Here is a 13,754-nt window from a genome sequence, read left to right as displayed (position 1 = left end):
ATTTTATTTTCAAATTTGTCCAAACATTTTCTTAGTTATTTAAGTCTCACCCTAAAATAACTGATGGCTCTGGGAAATGAGTAATATTAACTAATTTGTACACTCATTAAGGAGGACAAAAAAAACTTGCCCTGAAATCACTTAAACATGTAGTTTCACCCTGATACCTACAAACCAATTCACCTTTAGATTTCCCTAGGTGATCAGCTGGGTTAGATTTGTTTGGGGATATGTGTAGAACCCTAAGACACTTACCCCCTAAGTCACATTCAAAATGTGCTTTGAAAAGAAAAACATGAAAACACTATGTCAAAATTGTTTCTTATAGATACTTTTAATTCAAATCTCCAGGTCCCACTCTAGAAACTCAACAATTGTTTTGCTGAGCCTCTCAAAGATAAGTAGCATTGTCTTACACTTGAACGGCTCCCAGAAAAATAGTTTTGACCTTAGCTTCTAGTCTACGAATATTCAAAGATATACAGTCTACATACAGCTTTAAAACTGAGCTCCCAGTTTATCTAAACGACAAAAATCATTTAGATTTTTATTTTTTAAGGAAAATACTATGCTTTCCCAAAAGCCTAGCAGAAAAATGGTACAATACAGTCTTATCCAGAAAGAGGACAGGTGAACTCAACAGTTCAGTGCAAGTCTATAAAGGAATCAAAGGTATGGTAAAGGCAGGGATTTTTTAAATGCAGAGATTAATTAAATCCCTACATACTGGTAGCAATCTATTTTGGGGAAAAAAAGCATATGAAAAACAAAACATCATTTTACATCATAAAATTAGCAAACAAATGTTTTATTCTTAGGAGCTATAGATAAAACGACTTTTTTAAGTCATAAAGTAATGGGCTATTTAAAAAAAGCAAAGTTTTTTTTAGCTATCCCCAAAACAGAGAATGTCATGAAGAAGAACCTCCATGCTTTCTCACAATTAGTCCTTTGGTGTCACTGATAAATGACAAAATTCTGGGATAGATGGGTCACACCTCTGACAGAGCTTGAGTTTTCAAACACTCCCTGACAGGTTCAAGTTGTCTCCTCCCCCACTCTTAACACCTAGCACAACGACCTGATCACTTTTTTCCTCCTTCAAATTACACAATCTTCATCAAAAAATCTATCCTCCACAAGTCACAGTTATTGAAAGGAGTGTTTTCTGTCCCTGAGGGTACGCTTGGTTGGAAGGATGATACAGAGCCACCATTCTAAACAAAGTTTTTCATCATTAGAAAGTCTGCTTTCAAGACAAGCTCTGAACAGTGACCCTAGATCAGCAGCTAATCAGCACAGTCAGGATAAGTTTCAATCACTTTGAGTTTGTGTACTTATGTGAACAATTTAGCAACACTGTTTTAAGTTAGTTGATAAAATAGGGTCTAGAGCCTATCTAAAAAGCTTATTTATAGGCAAGGACTATTAACTATGGAATATTGCTTATTTTATATTGCTTTTTTGCTATTAAACATTGCTAATACACTGTGGTATGCAAACATACTACAGAAATAAATATAATCCCTTGTTAAATTTCCAACAACATTCTTTGAAGTTGTAGTCGCCAATCTCTGGCTTTTCTTTTTCTTGTTTTTATTTTCCTTCACCAACCCAAAGACTTAAAATCCAAATCAAGTGATCAGAATAAAAGCAGCTGGTGAATAACCAAATAGAAGTGTTGAGAACCTGGAGGCCCAGCAATTCAGTTACTGGAAAAAGTCAAGCCCCAAACCTCAAAAAGCCTCCCCTCCCCTTATTTCATAAATCAATTTCCTTTTCTTTATCTCTACTAACACTACCCAACCACCCTAAATCAATGTCCTCATCAACTATCACTTGAATTCTCCCAAAAGGCTTCAAACTGGTATCTCTGCCTCCAGTCTAACCCCATCTCAATCCCCTCCTCCAACTTTCCAAAAATATCTACTCAAACTAAAAATCAACTTTGCTACTACTCTCCTTAAAATTAATGACTCCTCACTGCCTAGAGAATAAAACCTCAACTCTTTAATGGAGTATGTTTAAGGCCTTCTACCATCTTACCCCAATCTACTGCTCCCAGCCTCATTTCCCACCTCTCCTTGCTTCAGATTTACTTCTTGAACAACAAATTGCTTGTACTTTCCTACACCGATTAAAGGCTTCTCATTTCCATGACTTTGGGCATTCTGATTCCCATACCTGGAAGGCCAATGTATCTTCTTATTCCTCATGGCTACCAAGTGCCCCCTCTCCCTACTTTCAACTGGCTAAATTTTACTCATCCTTTAAGGCTCAATTAAATCACTTTCATCTCCAGAGTATTCCCTAAACCCCCACCTATTCTGAGCTTCTTGCACATATTGACCCCCACTGTGCATTTCATTATGTTTATGTGGTTTCTCTCTTACTGAGGATTCACTAAGGGGACTAGTTTTTATTAATCCATTTAATTCCCAGAATCTAGCACAGTAACTGGCACACAGTAGACACTCAATAAATGTTTCTTGACTGAAATAAATCATTTTATGCTTCTCATCCTTACTCTCAACCTTATTACAAGGGTACTTCTCCCAGTTCAGGCACAGAAAAGTCAGATAGATTGAACAGTGCATCTAATAAATACCAAAAGAGAGGCCTGCTACCAGAGATTAGACAGGGGGTAAGCTACTCTTCCAGAATGCTCCTTATTTACCCCTGTAGCATCAAAAGCCCACCTAATGTTGAGATGATTCAGGGAATGTTGGTGGGTATTAGAGCTTGACTGTCAAGATACAAAGGAGGGTCAAGATATCACTCTTGCTTCTTCTAAACAAAGCAGAGAGGTTTGGCTATTAGTTTACTCAGCCTAGTAACACATATTTTACCATTTCTACTTCAAAAAATAATTTGAAGGAGTTTACAATAAAACACATAAAAGAAAACCAAAAACATTGTTTAAAAAACAGGATTAAAAGATAGGCTGATTATCCTAGACTAAACTAACTGAATATGAAACTACCTAAATTTGTATTTATGAAAGGCTAAAAACTCTTAAAAACTCAAACATGCCACAATACACAATGCAATTTTTTAAAGAAAATATCCTTGCTATTAAGCATATGAACATTAGCAAAAATGTATATAATAAAAACAAGCGTCGGGGCCGACCCCGTGGCGTAGTGGTTAAGTGCGCACACTATGCTGCAGTGGCCTGGGGTTCGAAGGTTCGGATCCCGGGTACGGACTGACGCACCGCTTGTCAAGCCACGCTGTGGCGGCGTCCCACATAAAGGAGAGGAGGATGGGCACAGTTGTTAGCCCAGGGCCAATCTTCCTCAGCAAAAAGAGGAGGATTGGCGATGAATGTTAGCTCAGGGCTGATCTTCCTCACACACAAACCACTAATTCCATTGAATTTCATTCATAGTTCTATAGAGATAGATAGAGATCTCTATGATCCGTGGATATCTAAGCACATCCAAGTTCCTTTCACCCCAGAGCTCCCCTTCCAACTAGCTGAGGCTTAAACTTCCAAGGGCTATCCATTCTTTTCCCTTTTATTTGCAAAGTACTGCCAGCTTAGTTTGTGGGATATTATGTACAAGGAAGTCAAATGCCCTTTTTTAGGTTCTCAAAAATTCAGATTTGCACAATACTAAATTGAATTCAATGCCAGGATAAGCAATTCAACCTACTTAATAAATTAGTCTTAGTTGTATAAGCCCTTATCAGGAAAAATAGTAAGTTTAGAGCTCTAAATCCATTTTACCTCCATGGATACTTGTAATTTCATTTTTAGACCTATCAATGTCAAATCTATCTACAATCATTTGGAGTGATTATCTGATCTGAGGGTACAAAGTAATAGAGATTTTCAGGACTCCAATGCTGCACACTGCTCAGGCCATTTTCCATATTTTAAACCACTCAGTAATTTCAGACAAAATAAACACCATTTAAATATATCTAATTGACGCTATGCACCTAGTAATAGAATAACATAGATCTGTATGTGCTAATGTAGAATTATCTCCAAGATATCTTTTAAGAGAGGAAAGCAAGCCACAGAAATATAATCTGATTTGTATAAAGTTTTTAAAAGGTATATGTATGTGTTTATGTGTCATATCTATATATCTATATCTATCTATATACATAAATCTTTTCTGGAAGGACTAAAGAAACTTTCTAGTGGCCATCATTGAAAAGAGGTATGAGGGTAAAGGCACTTGTACTTTTCAATATTTTTATCATGTTCATTTATTATTTTCTCTTTATTTTAAAATAAATATACCTTGTCATAATTCATGCTTCTTCAATTACTTAAGTCCCTGATCAAGACAAAATAAATCCTAAAGTATTACCTTATTAGATTCCTCAAGCTCTTGAACCAACGAATTTAAGTTAATTTCTGATTCTGAAAAATAAGAATATTGAAAGTAAATACCTAAGCATCTAAAAAAATATATCAATGAATAATCATGAAACATAAGCTGCTAGAGTAGACACTTTAACTAGTGTTACATTTAGGAAAAAGAATTTTGACAGGACTAAAAGCACACAGCACTCAGCTACTAATGCTATCACCAAGGGTAATGTTTCTGAAAAAGCCACTTTCAACACTCAGGGTAAAAATGAATGACATATGCTAAAAATAGCAAAAAAATTATGGCTTAACTTCAAAGAGAAGAAGCTAGTACCTTTCTGGTCCACTTCATAATGTAGAGGCACCACTTATTGCTATTTTCTACCCATCTTGTTTCATACAGAAAAGGGCAGAATATTTCATCTAACTCGCTTAAAACCCAGATGTGACAAACAACCATATATTGCTCTCAGAGCAAGAATGAAGCACCAATCTAACGCCTGCTTAAGATCACTCCCCAGGAGTCACCTATCCCAAACTTGCAAGCTCATGGCAGAATGTACTAGACTATGAGAGTTCATAAACAATACAGAACAAAATTTCCAGCTTTACAATTTCCTGTGAAATTTCTTAATTTGCTGATAAAGCTAATTTGCTGATAAAGCTAGTTTGGTTTTTTTTGAGCAGTCCATTTTCCAATATTAGTTTAAAAGTAAATGAATGCAAAAAAACCTATTTTTATTAGTAAATTACTATATTGGGCCAGCCCCGTGGCTTAGCGGTTAAGTGAGCTTGCTCCGCTTCTGGTGGCCCGGGTTCAGATCCCGGGCGCGCAGCGACGCACTGCTTCTCCGGCAGTGCTGAGGCCGCGTCCCACATACAGCAACTAGAAGGACGTGCAGCTATGACATACAACTATCTACTGGGGCTTTGGGGGAAAAAATAAATAAATAAATAAAATTAAAAAAATAAATAAATAAATAGTAAATTACTACAAAACCATACAAACGGTAAAATATTAAATATGTTACCTAGATCAAAGAATTTTATGGTCACTACACTGCATAAATCTCTTATACTTACCAACCTTCTTTTATCCATTTATAACATAAACACAGGTAAAATACATCTACTTACCATTTTCTCTCTTTTTTAACTCTTCCTGGGTTTTGATTAATTCTTCTTTGGTTTTAGCTAATTCAGCTTTAACTTGATTAAACTTTAGTTCTAAACAAGCAATAGCTTCCTGGGGGTCAGCAAGAGATGCAATATATAAGTGAGCAATTTCAGCCTGTGTCTTAATATCAGTGACATCATCTTGAAGAGAATCAATAATATCTTCAATTCCTACATAAATATGTGCTTCCTAAAATAGTAAAAACCACATGTCTAATGTTAACAGTGGCTTTCACTCTTACGGTGTGGTACCATCTGATTTAGACAGTTTTAAAAACACACAGCAAAAAAATTCACAAACTGAAATATTTTTAAATAAACTACATCAAAGTATCTCCAACTATGGAAAAGTTATGTTCCATTTGTCATTTTCTGTTTTATGAAACATGAGACATATTTCCCCACAAAAACAATGTCATAAACTGTGGTAAGTTATTATACAACAATTATAACTATCTAGTTCAGGTATACTTTCAGTAATATAATGAGCATTAAAAGGCTTTGTTGGGACAATCAAGCAAACAAACCTCCATTTTCACAACTCAGATCTAGACCCAAACCAGGTCAGGTACACCTAATGATAGTTCTACAGCAAGAGCCTGGATATCATCATCCCATGCCCCTGAATTGAGAAATTAAAAAACAAACAACAATCCCAAAAAGATGTGATCAATATTAGCTTCAGTGATAGCAGCAGGAAAGGATAATGTTTCTCAAGAGTAGAGAATGGTCAGTCAGCCAGGAAAAGCAATCCTGTTTATCTATAAACATTTTTGTTTTAATCAAAGCAGTAAGTAAATGACCCCTTAGGTCCCTTAGACCTTTTAACTTAAGTTTAAGACAAATCTGAGAGGGGTATCCCATAATCAGACAGGAAAGAATCTATCTACCTATAATCAATACAATGACTCAAGCAACACCAAAATGAGAGAGAGATATAACAGAGATAAAAATTTTTCCGAGTCCAAAAGCTATATTTAAATTATTTGTGCTTACATTCCTAACAAAGCATCCTTAATTGTAATAAAGCTACATAGTAAGTGTTTTTTAATTCTAAAGTATATCAATGTTTCTCATCATTGATGTGGAACACTAAACCCTGGTATCAACAACCTCACTGGATTTAATATTTCAGTTAACATACTTTGGTTTCAACTTTCATGGCACGATCTTCATTCATTGGTTCTTCCTGAGTCTCACATTTACCAACCAAATCCTTGAAGATAGCCAAACGACATTCAGCATTTTCTTCTATCATTTCTCGTTCCTGAAGGAGAGTTTCCCTTCATAACACAAATTAATCCCATTAAGAAACAGAAAAAGCACTATTTTATGTTTTTGTTTTAAATTTCTAAGATTAAGTATATTATAAATTCAAAGCATATTTAAATAATCATTCATGTATAATTCAGAATCCATGGGGATTAGTAACAGGTATTTTCAAGACTGTATAAAGAAGAGGTCAGAATTCAGAAGCCACCTAAAATAAAATAAGTAAATAAAAAAAATTAAATAATAAGTAAATAAAATTCTCAATTTTTATCAGGACATGAAAAAAATAACTTACTTAAAGTCAGCTTCACGTTGAGCCAAATATTGAGTAAACTCCTGTGTAACTTCTTCACGAATTTTAAATTCCAATGTTAACTTTTCTTTTCTTTCATTTATCAGTTTTCTTTTCAAGTCTTCTATTAAATCCAACAGTTTCTAAAACATATAAATATTAAAATTCTAATAAAAGAACAAATATATCCCAAGAGAAATATTATCCAAGTCTTCAAAAGTAAAATTCTTTTCATCTAGTCAATTATAATTATGCATCCTTTTAACAGCAATAATATTCTCACTGAAAATTATGCATTTACAGAGATTCATTAACCTGAAAAATCATTACATTTTAGAAACAGACTTATAGTAACTCAAATGTCTTGCTATTTAGCTATCACACTAAGAAAGAAAAAGAAAATGTGAGCATCTATTACTCAAGAGGAACTACTTTGCGGAATTTATATTTGATTTCATTCAATCCACACAACCTTCTGTGAGCTTGGTAGCAGCATCCCTATTTCGTAGGTGGGGAAAGTAAGGACCAGGTCTGTGGTAAATGTTTAAGGTTGAGCTTTAAATTAGTCTATCAAAATCTAAAGCCTAAGTGTTACATAGATTAATTACTAAGAACCTCAAACACTTTCCAAAATGATAAAGAGAGGTGTTACATAAACTTATCTTATTGGGCTTTTATAACAATCCAAATGTGAGCAACAACTCTATAGCCTTTGAAAACACATAATCACATAATATGGAAAATGAATAAAGCAATTAACACTTGATATGGTCAGTATAGATTCATAATAAAATAAATTATAGCATTAAGAAAACAACCTGATATTCTAAGGTGTCTGATTAAAGTTTCTCAATAATAAATTAACCAATAAACTCTCTCAAAGCTACAGATCTTTCAATGTCTCAATTTTATATCTGAAAATATTTCTATGCATATCCTGACTCTGAAATTCCACTTCTAAGAACTTACACTGAGAATATAATTATATAACAGGACCCAGTGTTTTGGCTATAAGAATGGTTATCACAGCATTGTTATTTTGTGGTAGTGGCTGTATGTAAATAAAGAAAAAGTAAAACTCAACTCAAAAGTCAAACATAAGAGACTGGTTCAATTATGGATCCATCTTATAGTAAACTACTGTAAGGAATAATGATGACAAATGAACAATACATACTTTTCATAATTTATTTTTAAATGAAGAAAATCAGTAATGTATAGTAAAAATCCATGGCAGATTATAGAGAGATCTTTATATTTAATTGTCTTCCTCCTTTTCTTTTTCCAGATTCCACCATGATTACACAATACTTTTATATTTTTAAACAACCACACACTTTCCCACTGTTTAAAACAATAAATAGTAACTACTGAACAAGAAATGTGGGAGACTTAAGAGAATTCTGCATGAACGTAGGAATACCTTGGGATATTGGTTTATTTTAATAATGCTCAACAACAATTAGTTTTCTATCATTGTTAGCATCTGATAAAGTCTTTGCTGAAAAAAATTCTAATTGATTATTCTAGCTAAATGAATTGTAAGTACAAACATGCTAATATCAATATATTTCATAATGATTTTTAATACTCCCAATCCTCCAATTAAAATGCTAACATAAAGCATGCAAAGCCTAACCATTTTCATTTTTAAAAGTTAAATATTAGAAAAAACTTGGACAAACTTTTTATTTTAAAGTACCTAGTCAATGTTATAAGAAGATATGCATTTACACTATGTAATACATTATAAACTGTAGTATTACTTTTCCTTAGTAAATTCAGAAATTTTACTAACATTTCACGTTTAATCAACATTATATGTAAACTTCAGCTCTGAGAAGATCAGTACAAAAATAGGACTGTTAATAGATTCTTCTGTCACTGATGGAATTACTACATTACAGAGGCCCAAAGTAAACAAGATCCAATCACACACTGAGCAGATAAACTGGGACTCATAGCATCTGACACTCATTCTCATTTCCAAACAACACGGGTGCAACGATGGCTTTCAGGGACTCTGAAGTAAATTATTAAAATGAGAATATTTAACCCAATATGTTATCCATCTACTTGGACTTCTACAGTCCAAAAGAGTACTATGATGTGAGATGTGTCCACACCATTAAAGCACATGCATGAGCACACAGTTACCAATGTTCTTAGAACACTGGTAAGAAGACTCCATGTATACATACGTAATTATGGCCAGTTAATGAGGGGAACTGGTATTGTGGACACTATTTAAATTTCAGGATTAATACAACTTAAACATACGTATGAACTGTATTTGGACAGAGGCTAAAAGATTTAACCACTGTAAAATCTTACTTATATACCATAAAAATAAGACAACCAAGCAATTCTTGTTTTTGAAGAAACAGAATAATTGGTACTGGGAAGACATTTTGAGCACTTGTACTTAAGACTGCAAAGTGAAAGTCTGGTGGAGTATAATAAAATCATTCGGTGAAAGGATACTGAGCAACAAGATATTCACATGGCCTCAATATGTTTTTACAATGAAGAGAGATCTGAAAGACAATACCTTAACCAAGTGAGCAAAACTCAGCATCATCAACAACAGGGAAAGCAGACACCATGTGTCTCCTGATGCGATGCAATGGGAAATTCACAACTTCACCCAAATACTAAGATTGCCTAAAGTGTTAAATCTGAATCATGAGGAAATAATCAGACAAAGCCAGACTGGGGTATTCTACAAGACAACTAGCCTCAACTTTTCAAAATATCTATGCTAGATGAGAGAGACCTAAAGAAACATAGCAATCAAAAGCAATGTGTTAATAAAGGACATATTGGGACCACTGGAGAAATCTCCATATGGACAGTATAACAGATTATATTATCGTATCAATGCTAAAGTGCTTAGGTATGAAAATGGTCTTGTGATTGATCATGAGGAAAATGTCCACATTCTTAGGAAATATATGCTGTAGTTAGCTGTAAGGTGTCATTATGTCTGCATCTTGTTTTCAAATGGTACAGGCAAAAAAAAATGTGTATTCACAAACTCATGGAGAATTAAAGTAAACACGGTAAAATATTAACAACTAGCAAATCCAGGTGAAGTGTAAATGGGTGTTCACTGTATTATTCTTTCTGTAGCTTTGAAATTTTTCAAAATACTAAGTTAAGATATAAAAAATCTAGGGCCGGCCCCATGGCTTAGCAGTTAAGTGAGCATGCTCCACTACTGGCGGCCCAGGTTCGGATCCCGGGTGCGCACCGATGCACCGCTTCTCCAGCCATGCTGAGGCCACGTCCCACATACAGCAACTAGAAGGATGTGCAACTATGACATACAACTGTCTACTGGGGCTTTGGGGAAAAAAGAGGAGGAGGATTGGCAATGGATGTTAGCTCAGAGCTGGTCTTCTCAGCAAAAAGAGGAGGATTGGCATGGATGTTAGCTCAGGGCTGATCTTCCTCACAAAAAAAAAAAAAAGATATAAAAAATCTAGTATATTGCTGAAAAAAATGGAAGAGAGGAAGCCTTAAGAATTGTTAACTCTAACTTAAGAATACTAATAAACCGAGCTTAGAAGTATGAGTTCTTAATACATACTCTCTTCTCCTCGTGGCTAATGAAAGCCTTATCTTCCTCTGTTTTATCTAGATGTTCATCAGTATGTTCAGTTTCCACATTTTGGTTTTCTTCAGCTTCTTCTAGATCCTCAACCAAATCTTCATCTTCCACTAGATCTTCTAGACCACTTTCCCATGAAATTGTGGCTCTTTTTACATTTAATATTTTATCATCTGAATTATTAACGTCTAGTGATACATCTTGAGAAGACTTGACAGGTCCAAATGATTTCTCTTGAGAGGAATTTAAAGCGTCTGGAACACAAACCTGTTAAAATATCCAATGTAATTTGAAAAACAGGAAAGGCAAGAACCGTCCACTAAAAAATGATCTTATAAATTTAAGTCAAAAGACAATTCAAGACTTTTAAAAAAAATCCTATACAAACATACAAGAAGGAATTAGCATCCTTAAATGAACATTCTGATAAGAAAAAAGCTAATTACACATGTATACTTCAGGTTAAGTTCTTGGTACTATTCCTAGCAGGTGGCTTCCAGATTAGCCACTAAATGAAACGGATGGCAGAGCAGACAATTTGTTGTAAGAATGCTTGTAATCTGTAATGAGTGTTTATTAATAACACTTATTACTGAGATCAATTTAATCCTAGCAGGGGTAACTTTCATACTTTTCCCATGTCCTCCTATTTGGCCAAATATTTACATTTTTAATTTTCAATTATTTCTTAGGTTTACAGTTATAAGTGCAAAATGAATTATCTACTCCAAGAAAAAAAACTGTTAATATTCTAATAATAAGAGGCTTAAGGAATATATTTACTTTTTGTGCAATGGCTGAGAACTTCAACACATTGAGTGTCTCATCATAGGCAAAACAACATTGGCTGATGTTGACAATCATACATATTTTCCCTTTACCATTAAAAAAACTTTGAAAATAGTGGGTCAGTTTACTTTCCCGGAAAGGCACATGCTGTTGAAACCTATGGAAAAAATTTTAGGTTAAAACAAATCTCAGTAAGTCAGAATGCTGATAAATCTTACAAAGAAATAATTAATCTAGCTATCATGGACTTAAATTCTAGGTTAGTGATTAGTTCCACCTGAAATAGTCATTGTCTATTAATATAGTTTTCTTTAAATACTACCACTGCTAATAATAATACTAATAATAACAATAACCCACTAGGCAAAATGTAAAGAAAATCACATTGAACTGGGTTGTGTTCTCTAGTGTAAAGCAATTATAAAATGTGCCATGAAGCACCTTAACTAGAAATAATGAAGGCTGATTTATAATTTACTCAGCCTAAAATGCTAATTAACATGGAAACCTATCACATCTAGAAGAATACAATGCATTAGTAAGAATAAACTGGTTTTAGATGCTACACAGCATCACGAGAAAGTTATTATCTACAGTGTCTGTTGATATATATTTGCTATGGAAAATATTATGCTTACTTGACGAGTCACTCGCATCAATGACATTGTTTTTTATTTCTAGCATTTTTTTTAATCCAAGATCTCTTAACTATTTAACCATAATCCACGCATAGTCATTACATAAGCAGGTTAAAAACAAAAAAGAACTAAAACTAGCAAAGTTGGAAGTTTAAATATTTTAATACTTGATATGCTAATAACACTTTCAGTAACACTTACTTTGACTTTTCACTGTTCTTCAAAACATTAATACACTTTCCCAGAGTCAATAAAGAAGTGTTGATGTTCCCAGTCTCTCTTAACCTTTCACCTTCATTCTGTGTCTTCATGCTTCGTTCTGAACCAGCAAGATCACACAAAGACAATCTGAATTAACCAAAAATAAAAAAATAAAAAAACTTAAAAAGTGCTTCAAAACAAAACAATTCAAAATAATTACAATTTAAGGAATGCTCAACTTACTCACTGACTCGCATTACACGAGGTATTTCAGAATCTTCAATCTGTAATATTCTAATAGTGAATATGCTGTGACTAAAAGAAATATACAAAGATCATATGTTATCTTTCATTTTTAATTTCTGCAATCTAAATAGGAGACACATCTAAATCAACATCTATTTAGATCCTAATACTGGCCATAGCTCCAGCACTGTATTTTCCAACTAGCTGCCAGATATTACTTTCTTTTTTTTTATTTGGTGAGAAAGACTAGCCCTGAGCTAACATCTGTTGCCAATCCTCCTCTTTTTGCTGAGGAAGATAAGCCCTGGGCTAACATCTGTGCCCATCTTCCTCCACTTTCTATGTGGGACGCCTGCCAGAGCATGGCCTGATAAGCGGTGTATAGGTCCGCGCCTGGGATCTGAACCTGCGAATCCTGGTCCGCCAAAGCAGAGCGCACGCACTTAATCACTATACCACCGAGCTGGCCCCTAGCTGCCAGATATTTCAATTCAGTGCTCCACTGTCACCTACACACCCGACTGCCTAAAACCAAATATCTTATCTTCCACTTAGTCCAAAATCCCTCAAATCTATTCCTTCGCTTAACATTCCAACTTCTATTAATGGAATCACTTATAATAAAGTCTCAAATTGATTGCAAAGATCATATTATTAGTTAAAATGGTATTATGTACAGCTAATCTTCTTTGAATATATACCTAAAGCAAAGAATACATTTGGCCTAGATACAGGCTTATCTAGATCATATAATTTCCTCATACCATAGAGTATAGAGGACAGGGCTCTTTCTCCATTAAGAGAAAGCCTGTTTTAAGTATCTCACCACTGGGGCCAGCCCTGTGGCATAGCAGTTAAGTGCACGCGCTCCACTGCTGGCAGCCCGGGTTCGGTTCCCAGGCGCCCACCGACACACCATTTGTCAGGCCATGCTGTGGCAGCGTCCCACATAAAGTGGAGGAGAGATGGGCACGAATGTTAGCTCAGGGCCAGTGTTCCTCAGCAAAAAGAGGAGGATTGGCATGGATGTTAGCTCAGGGCTGATCTTCCTCACAAAATAAATAAATAAATAAATATCTCACTGATTAAACTTATTTCCTTTTGTGTCTCATCCCGTTCAATCCCTTCCATCGAAAACATCCTTCCTTAGCCCCTTGAGATCTTGTCATAACTCAGTATGCACCTAGTGTCTGTGTT

At 34.6% G+C, this 13,754-nt stretch overlaps 1 protein-coding gene across 6 annotated transcripts in view; it reads right to left on the bottom strand.

The window, feature by feature from the left end:
* KIF20B (kinesin family member 20B) overlaps positions 1 to 13,754 on the bottom strand; it is a 77,050-nt gene that overhangs the window by 46,199 nt on the left and 17,097 nt on the right. For 5 of the 6 annotated variants that reach the window (XM_058543509.1, XM_058543510.1, XM_058543511.1 and 2 more), the window contains 8 exons: positions 12,555 to 12,626; positions 12,312 to 12,458; positions 11,467 to 11,629; positions 10,663 to 10,950; positions 7,074 to 7,213; positions 6,651 to 6,789; positions 5,468 to 5,696; positions 4,329 to 4,381 (listed from right to left, as the gene is read on the bottom strand). In XM_058543509.1, coding sequence (XP_058399492.1) covers positions 4,329 to 4,381; positions 5,468 to 5,696; positions 6,651 to 6,789; positions 7,074 to 7,213; positions 10,663 to 10,950; positions 11,467 to 11,629; positions 12,312 to 12,458; positions 12,555 to 12,626 — 1,231 coding nt within the window. The remainder of the gene's footprint in view (positions 1 to 4,328; positions 4,382 to 5,467; positions 5,697 to 6,650; positions 6,790 to 7,073; positions 7,214 to 10,662; positions 10,951 to 11,466; positions 11,630 to 12,311; positions 12,459 to 12,554; positions 12,627 to 13,754) is intronic. The other variant, XM_058543512.1, reaches the window with a different exon arrangement.

Source organism: Diceros bicornis, chromosome 6, assembly GCF_020826845.1.
Source record: "Diceros bicornis minor isolate mBicDic1 chromosome 6, mDicBic1.mat.cur, whole genome shotgun sequence".
Classification (NCBI taxonomy): domain Eukaryota; kingdom Metazoa; phylum Chordata; class Mammalia; order Perissodactyla; family Rhinocerotidae; genus Diceros; species Diceros bicornis.
The sequence above is the reverse complement of the archived record's forward strand: the minus strand, read 5'-3'. Positions and strand labels throughout refer to the sequence as shown.